Here is a 19,510-nt window from a genome sequence, read left to right on the forward strand (position 1 = left end):
TATAAAACTATAATACAAAAAATACAAGTCAATAATGTAAAATAAAGCATGTTAATATGCAAATGCAATAACACATATGCAAATGAAATAGATCAACTTGTTACCCTTACTTCACCTAAGCGTCCTTCGACAATCTTTAAGGAAAAATTTGTTGGCCTTGATTTCTTGTATTAGAGACTCGTGCTGATAACGTGTTGTGAAATAATAAAGAAAGAATAAACTAAAATGTGATAAAAGAAAGAATGTAGAGAAAATGTAAAAGAGAGAGTGTATCTTCTTTCTTTTATATATATTTCATGAGTACATGAGCCCCATATATATAGGGGTTAAAAGTAACTCTCTAATTATTATAGGGCATGTAAAGGGTCATGACCTTTTATCTCCCATATTAATGGGGTATAGAAAAAGTCTCATAACTTATGGGGTATAGGAAGAGTTTTATAACTTATGGGGTTGATAATGACATCCACATAAATATTTCATAACATAAAATTATTTTATGAATGTAAGTGAATTCTTTCTTTTGGACGTCTAAATAAATTGAATTAAAGAAAAACGAAAAAAAGAAATAGAAAAACAAGGAAAAATGGCGAAAGGAAAAATAAGAAAAATAACGAAGCTCGGAGCTGACATTTTAGTTAGGATAATTTAAATTTTTTAGATTTTGTTATTATTAAAATAGTTTAGATTAATTTTTAATAGATATTAGGATAATAATTAAAATATAATATATTAAGATAATTAAATGTTTTAATCGATTAATTTAATTTCAATGAAATAATTAGGAGTTTAAAATAGATTAGGATAATTAGGGTTTTGTTTTTAATTGCCATGGTTCAACGAAAGTTTAGTAGTAGGAAAAAAAAACCTATGATGGTTTAACAAAAGAGACATACAAAATTTGCAAAGAGGATAAACGCCCAAGTAATATGTCATCATGTTTTCAACTAAGGCTTACACAATTTCTCAATCTGTTTACTCTTTATTCCACAATTTGGAACCTTGTTGTTAAATATTTTGTTCATTTTTATTGTTAAAATTTAATATAATTGACGGAATAACTACGTGTATTTCATTCTAATGTATAATCATCAGTTTTTAATAATAGAAATTGATAAAAAATTTAATAGAAGGACCAAACAACATACAAGGACTAATTTACTATTTTTTGAATAAAGATAGTAAAATACAACCCACCTCTTAATATAAAGGCCTTCATGATAGTTTTATCCAACTAGCTAACATAGTTTTCCAAGAGAAGCGATAGCATGAAGATACTAATACTATTATAACTAGTTTATGAATTAAGGCTAATTATTCACCATAATTTACGTTTCATAAAAATATAAAGAATCACTTTCATTATACCTTCCAAATTTAAGACTTAGAGCTAGTGAACCTCTTAATATAAAGACCTTCATGATAGTTTTATCCAACTAGCTAACATAGTTTTCCAAGAGAAGCGATAGCATGAAGATACTAATACTATTATTGTTGCGGAAGCGACGATAATATTAATAACAATATTATCAGAAATATTTAGATAATTATTATGCCAACAATTATACTAAGAAAATTCCCAGTTAAATTGGAGGGGTCACAATGGTCCCGCTTAAAACCCAACAACTAGACAGAACTCACTTAGATATTTATAGCAATAATAACTAAATAAATATAACCAACATAAAGCTATTAAATAAAAGCAAACAAATAAGAAATAAAATACCAGAGTTTTAACGAGGTTCGGCCAATTTAGCTTACGTCCTCGGACACTACCAAATTAATATTTCCTCTAGAAATATTACAAAGGAGAAGATTTTGGGATGATACAACCAAAGGGGGAGGGGTTCTATATATAACAAACCAAACCCCCTCCCTTTCTATCTTTTCCTAATGTGGGATATTGCCAATATTCAACAAATCTCCACCTTGGCGATATTCCACATCTTCGAACATCTTCTCATAACACAAACTTCAATAGTGTCTTCAAATTTGCGCCAACGACGCCATATCAAATGTGTCGGACATTGATCAAGTCTAAACAATGTTCAAACTTGGCCCTTGTAACCACCTTAGTCAGCATATCTGCAGGATTCTCCGTAGTGTGAATCTTTTGGAGAAGTATCTCTTCTTCTTCGAGAATTTCCCGCACAAAGTGATAGCGAACGTCTATGTGCTTCGTTCGTGCATGAAAAACTTGATTCTTTGCTAAATGAATAGCACTCTGACTGTCAGAATACACCTTAAGTTGTTTCTGACCAACTTCCAAGTCTTTAAGCAATCCATGAAGCCAAATTGCTTCCTTCACAGCCTCTGTAATTGCCATATACTCTGCCTCTGTTGTAGACAAAGCCACCGTGGACTGTAAGGTAGATTTCCAACTAACTGGCGCTTTCGCTAAAGTAAACAAATAGCCAGTTGTAGACCGTCGCTTATCCAAATCACCTGCATAATTAGAATCACAATATCCAACTATGCATTGACCAAATGATTCATCCTGCTCGAATGCCAATCCGACATCTATGGTATTTTGGAGATACCGCAGAATCCATTTCACAGCTTGCCAATGACCCCTGCCCGGATCATGCATGTACCTGCTAACAACACTAACAGCCTGTGAAATATCTGGTCTCGTACATACCATTGCATACATCAAGCTTCCAACTGCATTTGCATATGGGACTTTTGCCATGTACTCTTGTTCTTCCTTAGTCGTTGGAGATAACTGGTTACTTAGTTTAAAATGAGGAGCAAGTGGGGTACTTACAGGTTTTGTACCTTCAGACATACCGAAACGTTGTAGTACCTTCTCCAAATACTGTTTTTGTGACAGCCAAAGTTTGCCCCTCTTTCTATCCCGAGTTATTTCCATGCCGAGAATCTTCTTAGCTTCCCCTAAATCCTTCATCTCAAACTCTTTACTCAACTGAGCCTTCAGTCTATCAATCTCCATTTGGCTCTTTGCTGCAATCAGCATATCATCAACATACAAGAGTAAGTAGATGTAGGAATTATCTTGAAGCTTGCGCAAATACACACAATGATCGTATTTGCTTCTTTTGTACTTCTGGTCCTTCATGAACCTGTCAAATCGTTTGTACCATTGTCTCGGAGATTGTTTCAATCCGTACAACGATTTGCTAAGTTTACACACCCAATTTTCTTTACCAGCAACCCTGTATCCATCTGGCTGAGTCATATAGATTTCCTCCTTCAAATCACCGTGTAGAAACGCGGTCTTCACATCAAGTTGAGCTAGCTCCAAATTCAACTGCGCTACCAAGGCCAACAAAATTCTAATGGAGGAATGTTTAACAACTGGAGAAAATACCTCATTATAGTCAATTCCCTCCTTCTGAGCGTAGCCTTTAGCCACTAACCTTGCCTTGTAACGAACATCTTCTTTGTCGGGAAATCCTTCTTTCTTTGCAAATACCCATTTGCAACCAATCGCCTTCTTCCCTTTTGGTAGTTGTGCCAACTTCCACTTCGTACATTTTGCCGAGGATTGGAACTGCAAATACGAGATTTGTAGTGGGAATCTCCACCTTGGCGATATTCCACATCTTCGAACATCTTCTCATAACACAAACTTCAATAGTGTCTTCAAATTTGCAACCAATCGCCTTCTTCCCTTTTGGTAGTTGTGCCAGCTTCCACGTCTTGTTTTTCTCTAGAGATTGCATTTCCTCTTCCATTGCACCTAACCATCTATTATTCTCTAAACTCTGAATGGCTTCGGTGTAAGTGGATGGAATATTATCAACAACTGGAAGTGCATAAGCTACCATGTCAGTGAAACGAGCAGGTTTCTGAATTTCTCGTCTCTGCCTTCTGACTGCAATTGGCTCTGATTGCTGTTGAGGTTCTTGGGTAGAAACCTCTTCCTCATCTGACTCTGCATCTGCCAATGAAGAATCACTAGTGGTACCTTTTGCTGGAATTACCACACTCTGCTCAAACTCCACCTGCTGCGGAGTACACTCCACCTGCTGTGAAGTACTACTCACTCCTTCTGGATTTACCTTATTCAACATGGCAGATTCATGAAAGGTAACATCCCTACTGATTATCGTCTTCTTTGCCTCTAGACACCACAAACGATATCCCTTAACACCAGCATTGAAGCCCATGAATAGAGCCTTCTTTGCTCTTGGATCTAACTTTGATTCTTTCACATGATAATATGCAATAGAACCAAAAATGCGCAAGGTGTCATAATCAGTAGCAGGTTTTCCATACCATTTCTCCAAAGGAGTCTTGCCATTTATAGCAGATGATGGCAAATGATTGATGAGATGTTGAGCGTACGTCACAGCCTCAGTCCAAAACTTTCTATCTAATCCAGCATTAGATAACATACATCGAACTTTCTCCACAAGCGTTCGATTCATACGCTCTGCCACCCCATTCTGTTGCGGTGTTCCACCTACGGTGAAGTGCCTTACTATGCCACAATCTTGGCATATCTTCAGGAAAGGATCGCTTTTATATTCTCCACCGTTGTCTGATCGGAGAACCTTAATCTTCCTTCCTGTCTGATTTTCAACTTTAGTTTTCCACTTAAGGAAAACTTCAAGCACCTCATCTTTGTTCTTCATAGGAAACACCCAAACTCGTCTGGAAAAATCATCAATAAAGGTGACAAAATAACGTCTTCCTCCAAGTGATGGAGTCTTGGACGGTCCCCATACATCAGAATGCACATAATCCAGAATACCTTTAGTATTGTGAATCCCAGTGCCAAATTTCACCCTTCGTTGTTTTCCCAGAACACAATGCTCGCAAAATTCAAGTTTGCAAGTCTTTGTACCTTTCAATAATCCTTGCTTGGCTAGAGTTTGCAAGGATTTTTCACCAGCATGGCCCAAACGCATATGCCACAGCTGTGTTGCCTCAGCGTCCTTCTTGGTACTCGTAATTGCTGCTGCTGTTGTCCCGACCACTGTACTACCTTGGTAGTAATACAGATTGTTCTTTCTTATGCCTTTCAACATCACCAATGCTCCTGAAGTTGCTTTAAGAACTCCATCTCGTATTGTCACAACTAGGCCTTTAGATTCTAACGACCCCAAAGAGATGAGATTCTTCTTCAACTTTGGGACATATCGTACATCCCGCAAAATTCTAGTAGATCCATCATGACTCCTCAGTTTAATTGAACCTATCCCGGCTATTTTACATGTGTTATCATTACCCATGTAAACAACCCCTTCATCTAGTTTTTGAAATTCAAAGAACCATTCCCGAATGGGACACATATGATAGGAACAACCAGAATCCATGATCCACTCATCTGCATATAATGTTGAAGATGTCATACTAAGAGAAAAGTCTGACTCTGCTTCACTATTGCATTCTGCAACATTTGCATCTTGCGGAGTCTTCCCTTTTTTCTTCAATTTTGGACAATCTTTCTTCCAATGTCCTTTTTCTTTGCAAAAAGAACATTCATCTTTGGCAACAGCTCGACCTTTGGACTTTCTTCTCTTCCCCTTAGACTGACTTTGCTGACGACCTCTTGTTACCAATGCTTCCACTGCTGCTTCACCTGAACCTTTCAACTTATCCTTTCGGCGTAGTTCATAGCTATACAATGCAGCAGTTACTTCATTGAAAGTTACTTCCGATTTTCCATGAAGTAGAGTAGTTTCAAGGTACTCAAACTCCTCAGGAAGCGATCCCAACAACATTAACGCCAAGTCTTCGTCTTCAAAAGTCACATCCAAATTCAACAAATCAGCCACCAGCTGATTAAAATTGGTAATGTGCTCGTTCATCGTGGTACCAGGAACATAACTGAAACGAAACAGTCTTTTCTTCATATGTAACTTATTTTGACTGTTCTTCTTCAGAAATTTCTCCTCCAATGCTTTCCACAATTTACTTGCAGAAGTCTCTTTACTGAATGCATACTTCTGCTCTCTGGAAAGACATGATCGAATTGTACCACATGCCAATCGGTTGATGGTCTTCCATTCTTTATCATCAACCCCTTCTGGTTTTTCTTCCTCAATGGCAATATCTAGACCCTGTTGAAAGAGGGCATCTAGAAGCTCACTTTGCCACATGCCGAAATGACCTGTTCCATCAAAAATTTCCACTACAAATCTCGTATTTGCAGTTCCAATCCTCGGCAAAATGTACGAAGTGGAAGTTGTTGATATGGATGGTTTTTCTTCTGTCATTTTTGCCATAGCTTCTACTTAATAGCCACCAAATGCAGAATACCCACAAGCTTTAGGAAATGTTTCTGATGTGTAAGATCAGACTAAGCTGCAAACACAGAGCATACTACAAAACCTTGGCTCTGATACCAATTGTTGCGGAAGCGACGATAATATTAATAACAATATTATCAGAAATATTTAGATAATTATTATGCCAACAATTATACTAAGAAAATTCCCAGTTAAATTGGAGGGGTCACAATGGTCCCGCTTAAAACCCAACAACTAGACAGAACTCACTTAGATATTTATAGCAATAATAACTAAATAAATATAACCAACATAAAGCTATTAAATAAAAGCAAACAAATAAGAAATAAAATACCAGAGTTTTAACGAGGTTCGGCCAATTTAGCTTACGTCCTCGGACACTACCAAATTAATATTTCCTCTAGAAATATTACAAAGGAGAAGATTTTGGGATGATACAACCAAAGGGGGAGGGGTTCTATATATAACAAACCAAACCCCCTCCCTTTCTATCTTTTCCTAATGTGGGATATTGCCAATATTCAACAATTATAACTAGTTTATGAATTAAGGCTAATTACGTTTCATAAAAATATAAAGAATCACTTTCATTATACCTTCCAAATTTAAGACTTAGAGCTAGTGAACCTCTTAATATAAAGGCCTTCATGATAGTTTTATCCAACTAGCTAACATAGTTTTCCAAGAGAAGCGATAGCATGAAGATACTAATACTATTATAACTAGTTTATGAATTAAGGCTAATTATTCACCATAATTTACGTTTCATAAAAATATAAAGAATCACTTTCATTATACCTTCCAAATTTAAGACTTAGAGCTAGTGATCTTCAAAATTCTAATAAGGAAATTTTTTTGAAAAAACCTTAAATATTTGCTCTATTTCAAATTTAAAAAAAAAAAAGGCAAAACCGAAAGACAACTTTGTACCATTATAATTTGGTGCCTAGAAAATAATTGCACTTAGGTCCTATGGCCCAAAAAGATTGATCCCAAACTCGGCCCCGAGCCGGTTGATCCTACTCACTAGAAACTCACCCGAGTCAACTGTTTCGTCAACCGGATTGGGTTGTCGTGTAGTCGCGAGACTATCCATCAAAGCCCCTCTCCAATCCTTTCTTCCGCTTTCTCTTCGACTTTCTCTCCCTGTTGAGAGAAAAAGAAAATTTAAACAAGAACTTCGTTCACATAATATTTTCTCGCAAAAGAAAATAGAAAACCATAATCTTTCTCTCCGTCCAAACATAGAAAATGTCTCATATAATGTTCCAAACCTCTCCACTTCCCAAAACCTTGTTATTAAAGCCGAGTCTGCCGCCCCCACCCGGTAAGCATAGGAAAAATCTGACTTTGAGATGGTCATCTTCATCTTTAATCGACGGTGGGGAGTCCTCCGTCGCTTCTCTAGAGCGCTGTTTCTTGGCACCACCGGCGCCTGTGGAGTCCGCTTCTTCAGGTTCAGGTGAGGTTGGACCTGTTATGAAAGGAGGGCAATACGGTGCGTTTGGTGCGGTTACCTTGGAGAAGGGGAAGCTTGATTTGTCTCAGAAGCAGTCTACTTCTAGCCCTGAGGTTGGTTTTCATTTTTGTTTTTTTGCCCTTGGGCATGAAGAGTTAGTTTTTAACTTAATTAAGCTTAATTTAGGAAATAGGAATTAATTAGTTTTTTCCCCTTGAAATTAGAGCACGAAATGATTTAGTCTTTAGCTATTAAAACTATAGAAGTACTTCAGAGTTTTTTTATTTATTAAATATCAGGAGAAAAGGGGTTCTGTTTAATTTCGTTAACTATAGGAAATACTTTCTTGAAATTTATTGAATGAATTCAAATGAAAAATTTATCCTATTTCTATTATTTAAGTTTAAAGGAAGAAATGGAAGAATATTGAGCAAGATTAAATGTGCTTTTTCAAAAATGAGGTATAAGTATTTAGTTGTGGGAATCTGAAGAAATGGAAATATGATGAATCTTTATATGTTCAACTGAATGTTCTATCCAACAGAGAATCACATGTACCATACAGAAGCTCAAACTGATTTTTGAGTTAAACTAGCTTAATATATCACTGTTTCTATCCCATCCTTGCAATGATCATATTCTCCATTGGTGGAAGATTGTAACGATATCTTACAACAATTTTCACCTTATATATGTTTCATTATTCCTTCTGTATAATTCTTAAGCTTAACCTTCTCCAGTGTTAAATCAGGAATGGAAATCTTTTCGTTCAGATGTTATTTCTTAGATGTCCTTGCTACTCTTGATTTGACATGCTTGATTTACATATCAAATTTCAAATATAGTAGTTGCTTTCTAAAATGTTGATTAGTGCCAAGTTATGGACTTATGTTTAGGTCAAGGAGTTGAATATACATTGGGTTGATGCCGATTTATTTTCTAGATATCTGTATATTTGTTCTGTTTTATATTGGTTGGTGTGAGGATTTGGGTTTGCACGCTCCTTGTACTAATAACTTTAATAAATTGCTGCTAGTGATTGAAGCTTGATGTTCTATTATTTATTTATTTATTTATATATTGTAATCAGCTGATTATTTCTTTCGAGTCTTTTATACCATTTTTTGCCTTGAAAACATCATCCACAAATTGTTAAGGATTAATTTAAATTCATTGAAATTACAGCTTGCAACTGGGGGAGGTGGTGGAGATATTGGAAAGAAAATTAATCATGGAGGTGGAGATGGGGGTGATGATGATGGAGATGATGATGATTATTTTGATGACTTTGATGATGATGGTGAGGGAGAGGAGGGGGGACTATTTAGAAAGCGTATGTTTCTTGAAGAGGTAAGAGATCAAGAACAGCGCATACATTATGCATGTTTAAGGACTTATATTTGTCAGGTTCTTAAAGAATAAGTTCTCCCAAATTATTGATTTTCCATCATTTTCTTGTCCAGCTCTTTGATCGAAAATTTGTAGATGCCGTATTAAATGAGTGGCACAAGACGATGATGGACTTGCCTGCTGGCTTCCGACAAGCTTATGAAATGGTTTTTTGTCTTTTTATATCAGTTTATCACATCCAAGTATCTTGTGATTTGTGTCAGCTACTGACTAAAACTGTGCCTCCAGGGATTGGTCAGTTCAGCCCAGATGGTAAAATTCTTGGCAATTAATGCCAGACCAACCACTAGTAGATTTATTTCTCGGACTCTTCCTCAAGGAATGTCTCGGGCATTTATTGGCAGGTAACCCCAGATATGCTGATATGCCTTCTCAAGGATGTCTCCGGCATTCTAAATAAAATGAATATTTGATATTGTTTAATCTGTTATTGGATGCTTATGTGTGATGTTCTTATTGACAGGATGCTTGCAGATCCTGCCTTTCTATACAGGCTTCTTTTGGAGGAGGCTGCTACTATTTGCTCTTCTGTTTGGTGGGAGGTGAAGAATCGAAAAGATAGGTAGTTTTTCTTACACATAATATGCCTACTTGCCTTGTTGATCCATTTTATCAAATCAAGCTAATAAAGACTTACTTTACTGCATCTACAGGATTAAGCAAGAATGGGATCTGGCACTTATTAATGTGCTTACAGTAGCAGCATGCAATGCTCTTGTAGTTTGGTCTCTTGCTCCTTGTCGTTCTTATGGCAATACCTTCCGGTTTGACTTGCAAAACACGTTGCAGAAGCTTCCCAACAATATATTTGAACGGAGTTACCCACTTAGAGAATTTGACTTGCAAAAGAGAATCCATTCTCTTTTCTACAAGGCTGCAGAGTTGTGTATTGTTGGATTAACTGCTGGAGCAGTACAAGGTTCTTTGTCAAATATTTTGGCCAGTAAAAAGAAGGAAAAGTAAGTAGAGCCAATGGTGTCTCAATTATATTTTTGTTCCATTTATTTGGAAAAGGAAAAAAAAAATTATTTGTTGCTTGCAAGGTTCTTATATATTAATGGTTGATTTTTTGATAATATTGTCAGGTTATCTGTGACAATTCCGTCCATGAGTACCAATGCGCTGGGTTATGGTGCTTTCCTTGGACTCTATGCAAACCTTAGATATCAGCTTTTGTGTGGGTTTGATCAAGCAATGGTCAACCATTTTGATGTCATTGGTGTAGCATTGTTCTTCAGCACTGCTTTAAGGTAGGTCTCGACCTCTCTTGCTTCCCCCCAGCCCCTTTTGAACTACCAGCACCACATGCCCTTCATTTCTCTTGTTTATGTTGTGTTAAGTACGTATGATTGTGTTGCTTGGGCATTCCTTTATTCTTCTCGGTACCTTTTCTCTAGTTGTGCTGCTAAACTGTAGTCCTAAGCAGTAAGTATCCGTATTTTCTTAGATTTTCTACTTACCTTTCCCATTGCTTTTTGATCGTCATGGTTACTTTCTTAGGGTCTAGATAGACAGAGCAGCAAGCACTAGCATTTTTTCATTTGATGACTGCACTGTTAGTTTTACACTTAGAAGTCTTCATTGTTGGTTAGTTTGCTTCTATGGAGTTTGTGTTATTGCTTACCTTGCTTGACTGGGTTTTTGCAGGGTTCTGAATGTTCAATTAGGAGAGAGATCAAGGTTGGCTTGGCTAGGTGTTGAGGTGGATCCACTGGTTCAGTCAGATGACCTCTTGAAGGCTTATAACAGACCTTCTGAGGATTGGACCAGATCCTCCTCTAAATGGTTTATATCAAAGAATGCCATTGTTTCTGGTCTTGGACTTCTTGGCATCAGACAAGGAAATGCTGAATCTGCTGCCAATGAAGAAACAAGAGCTCCAAAGGCCCGGAGAAAGAGAATTGTGAGGAAGAAGGTAACTGCAAGCTCTGCGTAGTTAATTGACATAAATTTGATTGCTGTCCAATTTTGCTGCTTGACACAGAGAATACAATACGAAAGAGAACCTCTTGCTAAGATTTTTGTTTGGTGCTGATCGCTGGCTAAACAAATCCAAATGGCACCAGCACAGTAACTGAAGAGTTCTTGACTGCTGCTACTCAATTTCATCAATTTCATTTGATGTTAAATATTTGTTATACCAATGAAGTGCTATACTCCAAGTTGAGTCAGTTCGATTTCATTTGTACCGCAAATAATTGGCAGGGATGTTTCTGGCAGATGCTTGGTCTTAGATGACCTACGATAGAGTGATGTGCAGTTAAGTGTTCAGTAAGTTTCTAAATATGATTGTCATATTTTTTCTTTTCAAATGAAGTTAGAGTCGATTGCACTGCATTTCCTATAACTCATTGTCGTTTAGGATGTGTTTCTATGAACCATTGGTCGCCCATGACAACATTTTCTACTTTCTTTATAAAGAGCATTGACGGTTGAAGCTTGAACCTAGGCCCATAGCCTCAAAGGTTGAAGCTTGAACCCCTACTCACTGTCACGGTCCTCCACTACCTCAAGGGCATTGGCTGCACTGTCTCCATTATCTCCCGTGCACCACATCATTTGCTACCCCTTTTTTTCTTGGCCACCCAGGATTCTTGAAATGCATAGCTACCCTTTTGCATATCTTAAGCAAAATCAAAGCAAAGGGTGACGTTTCTCTGCGTTTACTACCATGGAACTTTAGTTGCGCTACCTTTGCTTATGCATTTGCCAGTATTGTTCCCTGTAGCACAGCACTTGTCATCAATGCAACAGTACATGTAGTAATGTACTTTTACTATATCTGCTATGTGCGATGGGGATTTGTCCCAAGTGGAAGAAGAGATTGGTGTCCAGCTTTCTAGTCTCTGTTTAGATGCCTTTGCTAGTTGCTGGGGAATGTGGGGTTGATGTTTGGATGCTGTTTTCAATCCCTCTGTTTTGTTGACTTCCATGGCAAGGGCTATGCGAACAAAAATTGATAAAGCTCTCATGATTCTAAACAACCAGAGAATAGCTTCACTATGTTTTCATCTTGTTTTTAATAATTTGGAATTGTACATTGGAGGAGAAACGTGTTAATGAGCTGGTGTATAAGACTTCCAAACTCCACGTCAAGCCTCGTTGAGAAATACCCTAAAAGGCCCAAGTTGTTGAAATGCAGGCATTTGGTTATTGTTTTCCCCATACAAGACGAAGTTGACTAGATGCAGTTCCGCACGCATTGAGTGGTTTGCGACTATTAATGAATCTGAAAGGCTTCAACATTTGTACCAGCTGGCTTTATCTCGACAAGTGACTTAACCACGTTTACCATGCATGCAGACAGTTGAAAGGAGGAGGATATGGTAAGCAAAGTGATGGGTTGCGGTACATTTATCGCTCAGACGTCTTTCGGACTGCATGTTCAAGTGCAGTTAATCTCTTTATGCTTATATTTGTTGATTGGAGCATTTAACTCCAGTGAAATCTCCCAACACCACTTGGGTGTTCCCTACCGATTATGTCCATCAAATATTTTTGTCCTTTCCTTTTTGTCTTGTCACACATCTCCATTTTTTCACCTTTTTTATTTACAAATTTTAATTAACTCTACTAATTTAATATGTAATAAGAGCAGTTCATGGGTCGGGCTAGGATAAAAATTTTGTTTCTCAAGTCATTCTGGTCTGACTTAAATTCAATTTAAATAATAAAAAATATCTTAAATTTAAATTTGATCATAATATATATAAAACATTAATATACAATTTTTAACATTTTATTAATTTTGAAAAATGAAATGAGTTTTTTGAATGAAAATGCAGAATAAAAGAGTGATACTCATTTTTTTTTAGCCTTTTGGCGACATGGCCGAGCGATAAGGTGGGGGACTGCAAATCCCTTATTCTCCAGTTCAAATCCGGGTGTTGCTTGATCAACAAAAAACTCAAAATCCTAACGCCTCCTAGTGTTTAGGATTTAAGGAAAAACTAAAATAGTGGAAGGAAATCAGTGAATCTTGATACGGGAGCCCCTTACTAATGGAGTGACTACTAGAGGAGTCTTGAATTAGATTGGATAATGGATGAATAAAGAGGTTTACGCTTGAAAATTTTTTTGGAACTAAATCGCTACTCGACTCATAAATTCCTCTATTTAGTATCTTATTATCAAATTTCAACATATATCTTATTTTAATTTTTTTTTAAAATTAAAAGAACGTTTAATTATTTATTATTTTAGTTTTAAATAATAATTTTCATTCATTTACTATAAATGAAATTATATAATTATATATTAATGAATCAAAATCTTTTAAATAAATATATAATATGTCTATATTTTAGTAGCTTTAATATTTTAAATAATTTAAGTTTTTAATATGTTATAAGTTTCACCATATATAAATATTATTCTAATTTATCTAATAATCATGTTCTCTTTTTATTATAATTTATCTTACCATCACCGTTACTATTAAATTCAAATACATTTCACCATTAATTTTAACTTAATCGCCAGGACTTATAATCAGGAAGTAGGGTCCTGACCTTGCTATACTCTATGCTGATTGTTAAGTAGGACACTGCTAGCTGTTTCTGTTTCCCCATAAATTTTACTTTTCTGCCCATTGATCAGTCACTTTTCAGCTAACTGTTTCTTCTTTCATCTTTAATACCCATAACTTGGTAGATTTATGTAAGCTACCTATCATTATTATTCCTTACATATACATTTTATTGTAATGACATAGTCTTTACACTTCTCTCAAACTGTTTTTTACGGTTACTACCAAACCAAGAAAATTAAATTCATTGCACTTGTCAACTTCAACTTTGTTTAGTAGCGTATAGTGCATAGAGAGTAAGGATTGTTAACAGGGAAATTGTCGTGGGAAGAAAATATTTTAAAATTTTATAAACGTAATTAAGATGTTAACATGTATTTCATTTATTTATTTTTAATTTTTTAAATATACTTCATAAAATACGGTTGTGGAATCCTTATATATAATATCACATAATCATAATTACAATTGAGAGTAAAAATATACAGTATACGCTATAATAGGCCGTACCATTTAATTTTAAGTTTTTAATCCTAATTTTTGTTGGTGATTATAAAAATATAATTTCCAAATATCAAGTGAATTGAAGTAAAAACAAAAATAGAGGTTTAATAAATTCTAGTGTTAATTAATGTAGAACGGAAAGTGCATGCAATATGAGAAAACTACCAAAATCACCCGTAGGTTTTTTTTTATCATATCAGATACGGTCTTTATTGATGATTATATGTCATACAATAAATTTTTTTTATACATTAATTTCATTAGTGATATTGTGTCAATTTTCTTTATTTGTATGAAGCAATGATTAAAGTTTTTGTCAGACATTTATTTGACACGGATTCAAATTATGTTATTCCATCCTTATTTTAATATTTTATATATAAAAAAGTGATGTGTCAAGTAACATTATCAATCCAAACGACCCTTCTCATTGTTGTTCTAAATCCATGATAACTCTTTCTCAATTCAACTCTATTTGCATTCATCATCATATAGGTTTTGATATGAATTTAAATAAAACAATAGTGATAAATCAACCCCTCTCAATTTTTAGTCCATCTCCCTTCATTTCAATTCTAGAACAACCACTAAACAAACTAAAAAAGCAATCACTTTCTTAGTGGAACACTCAAGGGAGATAATATGTAACCTTGCCACCAGCAAGATACTTACATGTGGTACCTCCATTATCTTATATATAAGCCCTATTGTTTAATTTCACTTCCATCATCTAGTTAACCTTTCTCTCTCTCTCTCTCTCTCTCTCTCTCTCTCTTTCATTCTATCTTTTCTTCTATAATCCTCCCCCCAACCCTACCTCAACAGCTTTTTTCCCTCTAAGGGTGAACTGTCACCCTCCTTTGTTGGATCCTTTCCCTATTGATTCTTCACATAAAAATTGGTGTGGTGAGCATGAATGCTTATGGCTAATCTAGATTTGAATATCATGCCAATCATAAAGGAAAATCCCTGTTTCAACTGATAGAAACTCCTAAGAAACACCATCCATGTAACACTTCTCACTCGTCACCGTCATCAGATTAGGATTACGAAAAGTTACAATAATTCGTAGAACACAAGTAGAACACTTCATTTCAAAAAATTATTTTCGAAACAATCAACAATAATTTCATTTAATAAACGTGTCTCTCAATCATATACGAAACTTAATTCGAGCCTACAAGGCCTTAAAAATGATTTAGAAACAATTAGGGATTAAATCAAATCAAAATATGAAAACAAGGTAAAAACTGAAAATAAGGGTCACACGACAGTGTGAAAAAGACCAGCTCGTGTGGCCTCAGACCATGTACAAATCGAAAATAGTGTCACACAGTCGTGTTGCCAGACCATGTGCCAAATCGTGTGCAATTCAAAATAGGGTCACACGGCTATGTTGCCAAGCCATGTAACAAACTGAACCCATATGAAAAATCCTGCACCTAAAAATCAATAAGACACACAGTCGTGTGCCACCAAATGACTTCATATTCAAGCCAATTCATCAACCATTTCTTGGGTACCAAGCCAAACCATTTCCAACCACTTTCACCTATACAAAACATATATGAACACACCTAAAACATACCAAAACCACACAACTTAAGTGCCTAGCCAATATGCTTTTATTGGCACCACACTTTTTATATATCAACAAATAATATAACCAAAAACATAACCATCTAGTAAATCTTATTCAAACATCAACAGAGCTCAAAATACCAAATGCTAAGCTCCTTCATTTATACCACATATCAGGGACCAACAAATTTATCCAAAACTATAAACTACTTAGACCATAATGTCCACTTCACATTTACACACAAATAATACATCAAAGCTACTATCATATCAATGTAACAAACATCAATTCATGCTTGTCATATTAATGACACAAAACATTTCTCCACCCATTAAAGCCATCAAGACAATTCAATTAGACTTTTCCACCAACATCACAAATTAAACACAAATCATGGTATTACTATTATATATCATTATGAACCAAATTTACAAATCCAACTAGAAGTCTAAACTCATTAACTTCAAAGACCTATATACATGCCATAAACCAAATTAGTCAAGTCAAAAACTACCGAACAAAGGTTGGATAGTGTGAACTCTGAAGTTGATTTGTTTGACCGATTCCACTTAATGTCAACTATAGAAAACAAGAATTAAATGAGTAAGCTTAAAAAGCTTAGTAAGTTCATAGGTATTTAAAAAAAAAACTCTTACCTTAGTTTATAATTAAGTAAACGAATATAACTAAATTTAATACGAGTTCTTGTCAATACATTTAAAAAAGTTAGGTGAGCATTTCACATATCAATCGTATAATCTCTCAGTCATGTAATATGACATATTTCCGTATCATTCAATAGGAAAGATTCGACACATATAAAGCATATCAAGTTATCAACAATTCGATCATGTCAATTCATAATCATATTCCATTTCTTTTAAACACGACTTTGTCACCAATATCACATTCACAAAGCGAATGTTTCATATTTTTAACTCTAAACTTTCCAGATATTTCATATCATTTTAAACAACCTTTAAACACATAATTATTATTTATTCAATATCATCATTTAACATTTCAATATTTATATAAACATATCATCTCCAAATAATTCATGAAATCAATACATATATGTTTTTTTTCAACAAATGGCCCAATGAACTATAGCAATGTAATTCGGATACTCGGGTACCCCAAAACACACCGGAAAGCATCAAAATGCTAACAGAGGCACCGATTTGCAAACAGAGACATCAAAGCGCATACAGAGGCACTGAAGTGCAAACCTGTACAAGCATGCGTTCTAGCCCTATTGACATGCCAATTGTATCCTAATCATTTACTGCATTCAAACAAGCATTTAAAACAAAATTTTTAACATTTATAAATTAGAGGAACTTACATAATATTCATACACATGCTATAAATTCGTTACATTCATTCTGAGATTGTATAACTCACATTTCACAATCATTCATCAATTCCAATTAATTACTCTCTCACTTTATACTTAATTGTAAAAGATATATGATTATAATATGATCTTAAATATTCAACCACAAATCAATTTAATCTAATTCAAAATAGCATAAATTATAAATATTTATATATACATTCATCACATATCAAGTAATTCTCACTTGCCTTACATTCAACCGTAAACAATTAATATCCTTAATTCAATATTAATAATTCAACCACAAATTAATTAACTAATTCATGCAACATATAACTTGAACGTATAAACATATATCTATTTTATGAACTTACCTAGTATATGCTATTGGTTGATTCGTAGAGACTAATCTGCGATTTTTCTTTTTTCTCTGGTTATGTTCTGTTCGGTTCAATTCTTGATTTATGTAATAATTAAATTAAATTTATTAATTTAAAATACATTATCATATTCATTTTTATGTATATGGCTTATAATTTCCATTTTACAAAATTTTCCTAAACTTTTACACTTTGTTCAATTTAGTCCCTAAAACCGAAACTATTAAAAATTTCACATTTAAACCCCAATACACATAACTGATTCTACTTCCATCCATAATCGGCCTTCAATTACTAAAATAATTACAATATTTTCATGCTATGTATAACATATTTACATTTTAGTCCTTAAGTGCAAAATTAACAAAATTCACTTAACAAAATAGTCCTAAAACATTTCCAAGCTTCAAAATCTTCCATTTAATATCAAGAAAATCCAAAATCATCAATGATAATTTTAACAAACTTTAATAGTTCTGAAAACAGATGTACGAGTTAGCTAGACCTAGTTGCAACGATCTCAAAAACATAAAAATTATAAGAAATGTGGTTAATTTGCTTACCATGCAAGAGTGACGAAGGTTTCTTGAAACTCGTCAAATTCTTCTTGGTTTATTTTACTCTCAATCGGTGAAGAAGATGATAAAATAAAAGATAATGCTTTTCTTTTTCTTTTAATTTTATGATAAACATATGTTTATTATTTATTTTACTCAATAATCAATAAAACAAAGTTAAAGTAAATGATCCAACCGTCCATCATAGTAAATTATGGCATAATTGCCTTATAAATACTTAAAAATTTACCTTTTAAACCCTTTTAACCAATACAATCAATAGCGATTAATTTTTACGATTTTTACGATTTAGTCCTTAAATCTTAATTAGTCATTTAATCACTAAAATTTCCGGATCAAAATTTAATACACTTATATAAAAAAATTTAAATATTTAATAAATATATTTATGGGCTCGATTTATAGAAATGAGGTCTCGATATCTTATTTTCCAAAACCACTAACTTTCGGTATAAACCACTTGTACATTGACTAACAAACCATTTAATAAAATCTATAAAATCATGATTCACTACTATGCTATATTTAACTCATAACAAACCACTAACTGTTGTTTTTGACACCACTAAAAAATAGATTGTTACAATCCATGACTAGCCCCAAACAAGCACCAAACAAGTGACTTAGGAAACTCAATATGCATATTTTAGACCTCATCAATAGTATTACCAATACCCACCACCCTGGTACTATAGCAAATACCTTTAGAGCCACACTAGTGCCTCCCCAGCTGATTAGAATTCTTAGATATAACATCCTACACGTGGTTTATCCTTCAGTATGTGTTTAGAGCATCCAAACTGTTGTGCTTTACTCGTCAATGCTCCAACACACTTACAAGAGACACTTATTTGAATTTTTGGTACTCAAATTGCTTTGGGTCCTTGAACATTAATCACCAAGTCTCTTGTTCCTTTTAGAACCAATTTTTGTCTAATTTTATTTTGAATTATTATCTTTATTGGACAGGGATGTAATATTTGACCATGAAAATGGAAATGATCACATTTTGCCATATTTGAAAAAGAATTTTCCAAAATAATTTCATTTTCCTTTTTCAGGCTCTCAAATTTCATCTTCAACTCAAAATTTTCTTTTTCAAACAATTCAACTTTATTTTGCAAAGCCTTAAAATTTATTTTCAATTTTTTCATTTTGGCTTTCCAAATCAATTTTTGTTTTAAAAATAATAATTTTCAAATTTGAATTTTGAATTCATTTTCCTGTATTTGGAATTCATGGTCTCAAATTTCAATACTGGCTCATTGAAAGCATCGTGTGGCTGATCAAATGAATATGAATGTAAAGAGTTAGAACATGCCCTTTGATTTTTAAGAGCCATGAAATAAAGGTTGCCGAAGTCTTTATCAATGGACTCATTATCATTAGAAATGTCACTATTACTCCAAGTGGCTACCATGACTTTCTTCTTTGCCTTTTGCTTCTTCCTCAAAGGACAATCATATTTGTTGTACCCAAATTCTTACAAATGTAGCAAACTACTTT

General features: G+C 34.3%; 1 protein-coding gene across 2 annotated transcripts; it reads left to right on the forward strand.

Moving 5' to 3' along the window:
* Positions 1–7,205: 7,205 nt before the first annotated feature.
* LOC107932060 (protein RETICULATA-RELATED 1, chloroplastic) lies at positions 7,206–11,427 on the forward strand. 2 transcript variants are annotated; one of them, XM_016864001.2, is made up of 9 exons: positions 7,206–7,793; positions 8,866–9,030; positions 9,144–9,236; positions 9,319–9,434; positions 9,554–9,652; positions 9,744–10,049; positions 10,176–10,340; positions 10,738–11,005; positions 11,075–11,427. In XM_016864001.2, the coding sequence occupies exons 1-9, from the start codon at positions 7,473–7,475 to the stop codon at positions 11,123–11,125; spliced, it is 1,584 nt and encodes a 527-aa protein (XP_016719490.1). In that variant the 5' UTR covers positions 7,206–7,472; the 3' UTR covers positions 11,126–11,427. The 2 variants fall into 2 exon arrangements, with proteins under 2 accessions (XP_016719490.1, XP_016719499.1); XM_016864010.2 differs by having other exon boundaries at positions 10,738–11,427.
* Positions 11,428–19,510: the final 8,083 nt, after the last annotated feature.

The sequence above is a fragment of the Gossypium hirsutum genome, chromosome A12 (assembly GCF_007990345.1).
Source record: "Gossypium hirsutum isolate 1008001.06 chromosome A12, Gossypium_hirsutum_v2.1, whole genome shotgun sequence".
In the NCBI taxonomy this organism is placed as follows: domain Eukaryota; kingdom Viridiplantae; phylum Streptophyta; class Magnoliopsida; order Malvales; family Malvaceae; genus Gossypium; species Gossypium hirsutum.

Excerpts from the sequence above, each read along its gene's own strand:
- LOC107932060 (XM_016864001.2), top strand. The coding sequence starts at position 7,473 with ATGTCTCATATAATGTTCCAAACCTCTCCACTTCCCAAAACCTTGTTA. Across the intron at positions 9,031-9,143 it reads AGCGTATGTTTCTTGAAGAG|CTCTTTGATCGAAAATTTGT; the intron begins GTAAGAGATCAA and ends TTTCTTGTCCAG. Across the intron at positions 9,435-9,553 it reads TCTCGGGCATTTATTGGCAG|GATGCTTGCAGATCCTGCCT; the intron begins GTAACCCCAGAT and ends TCTTATTGACAG.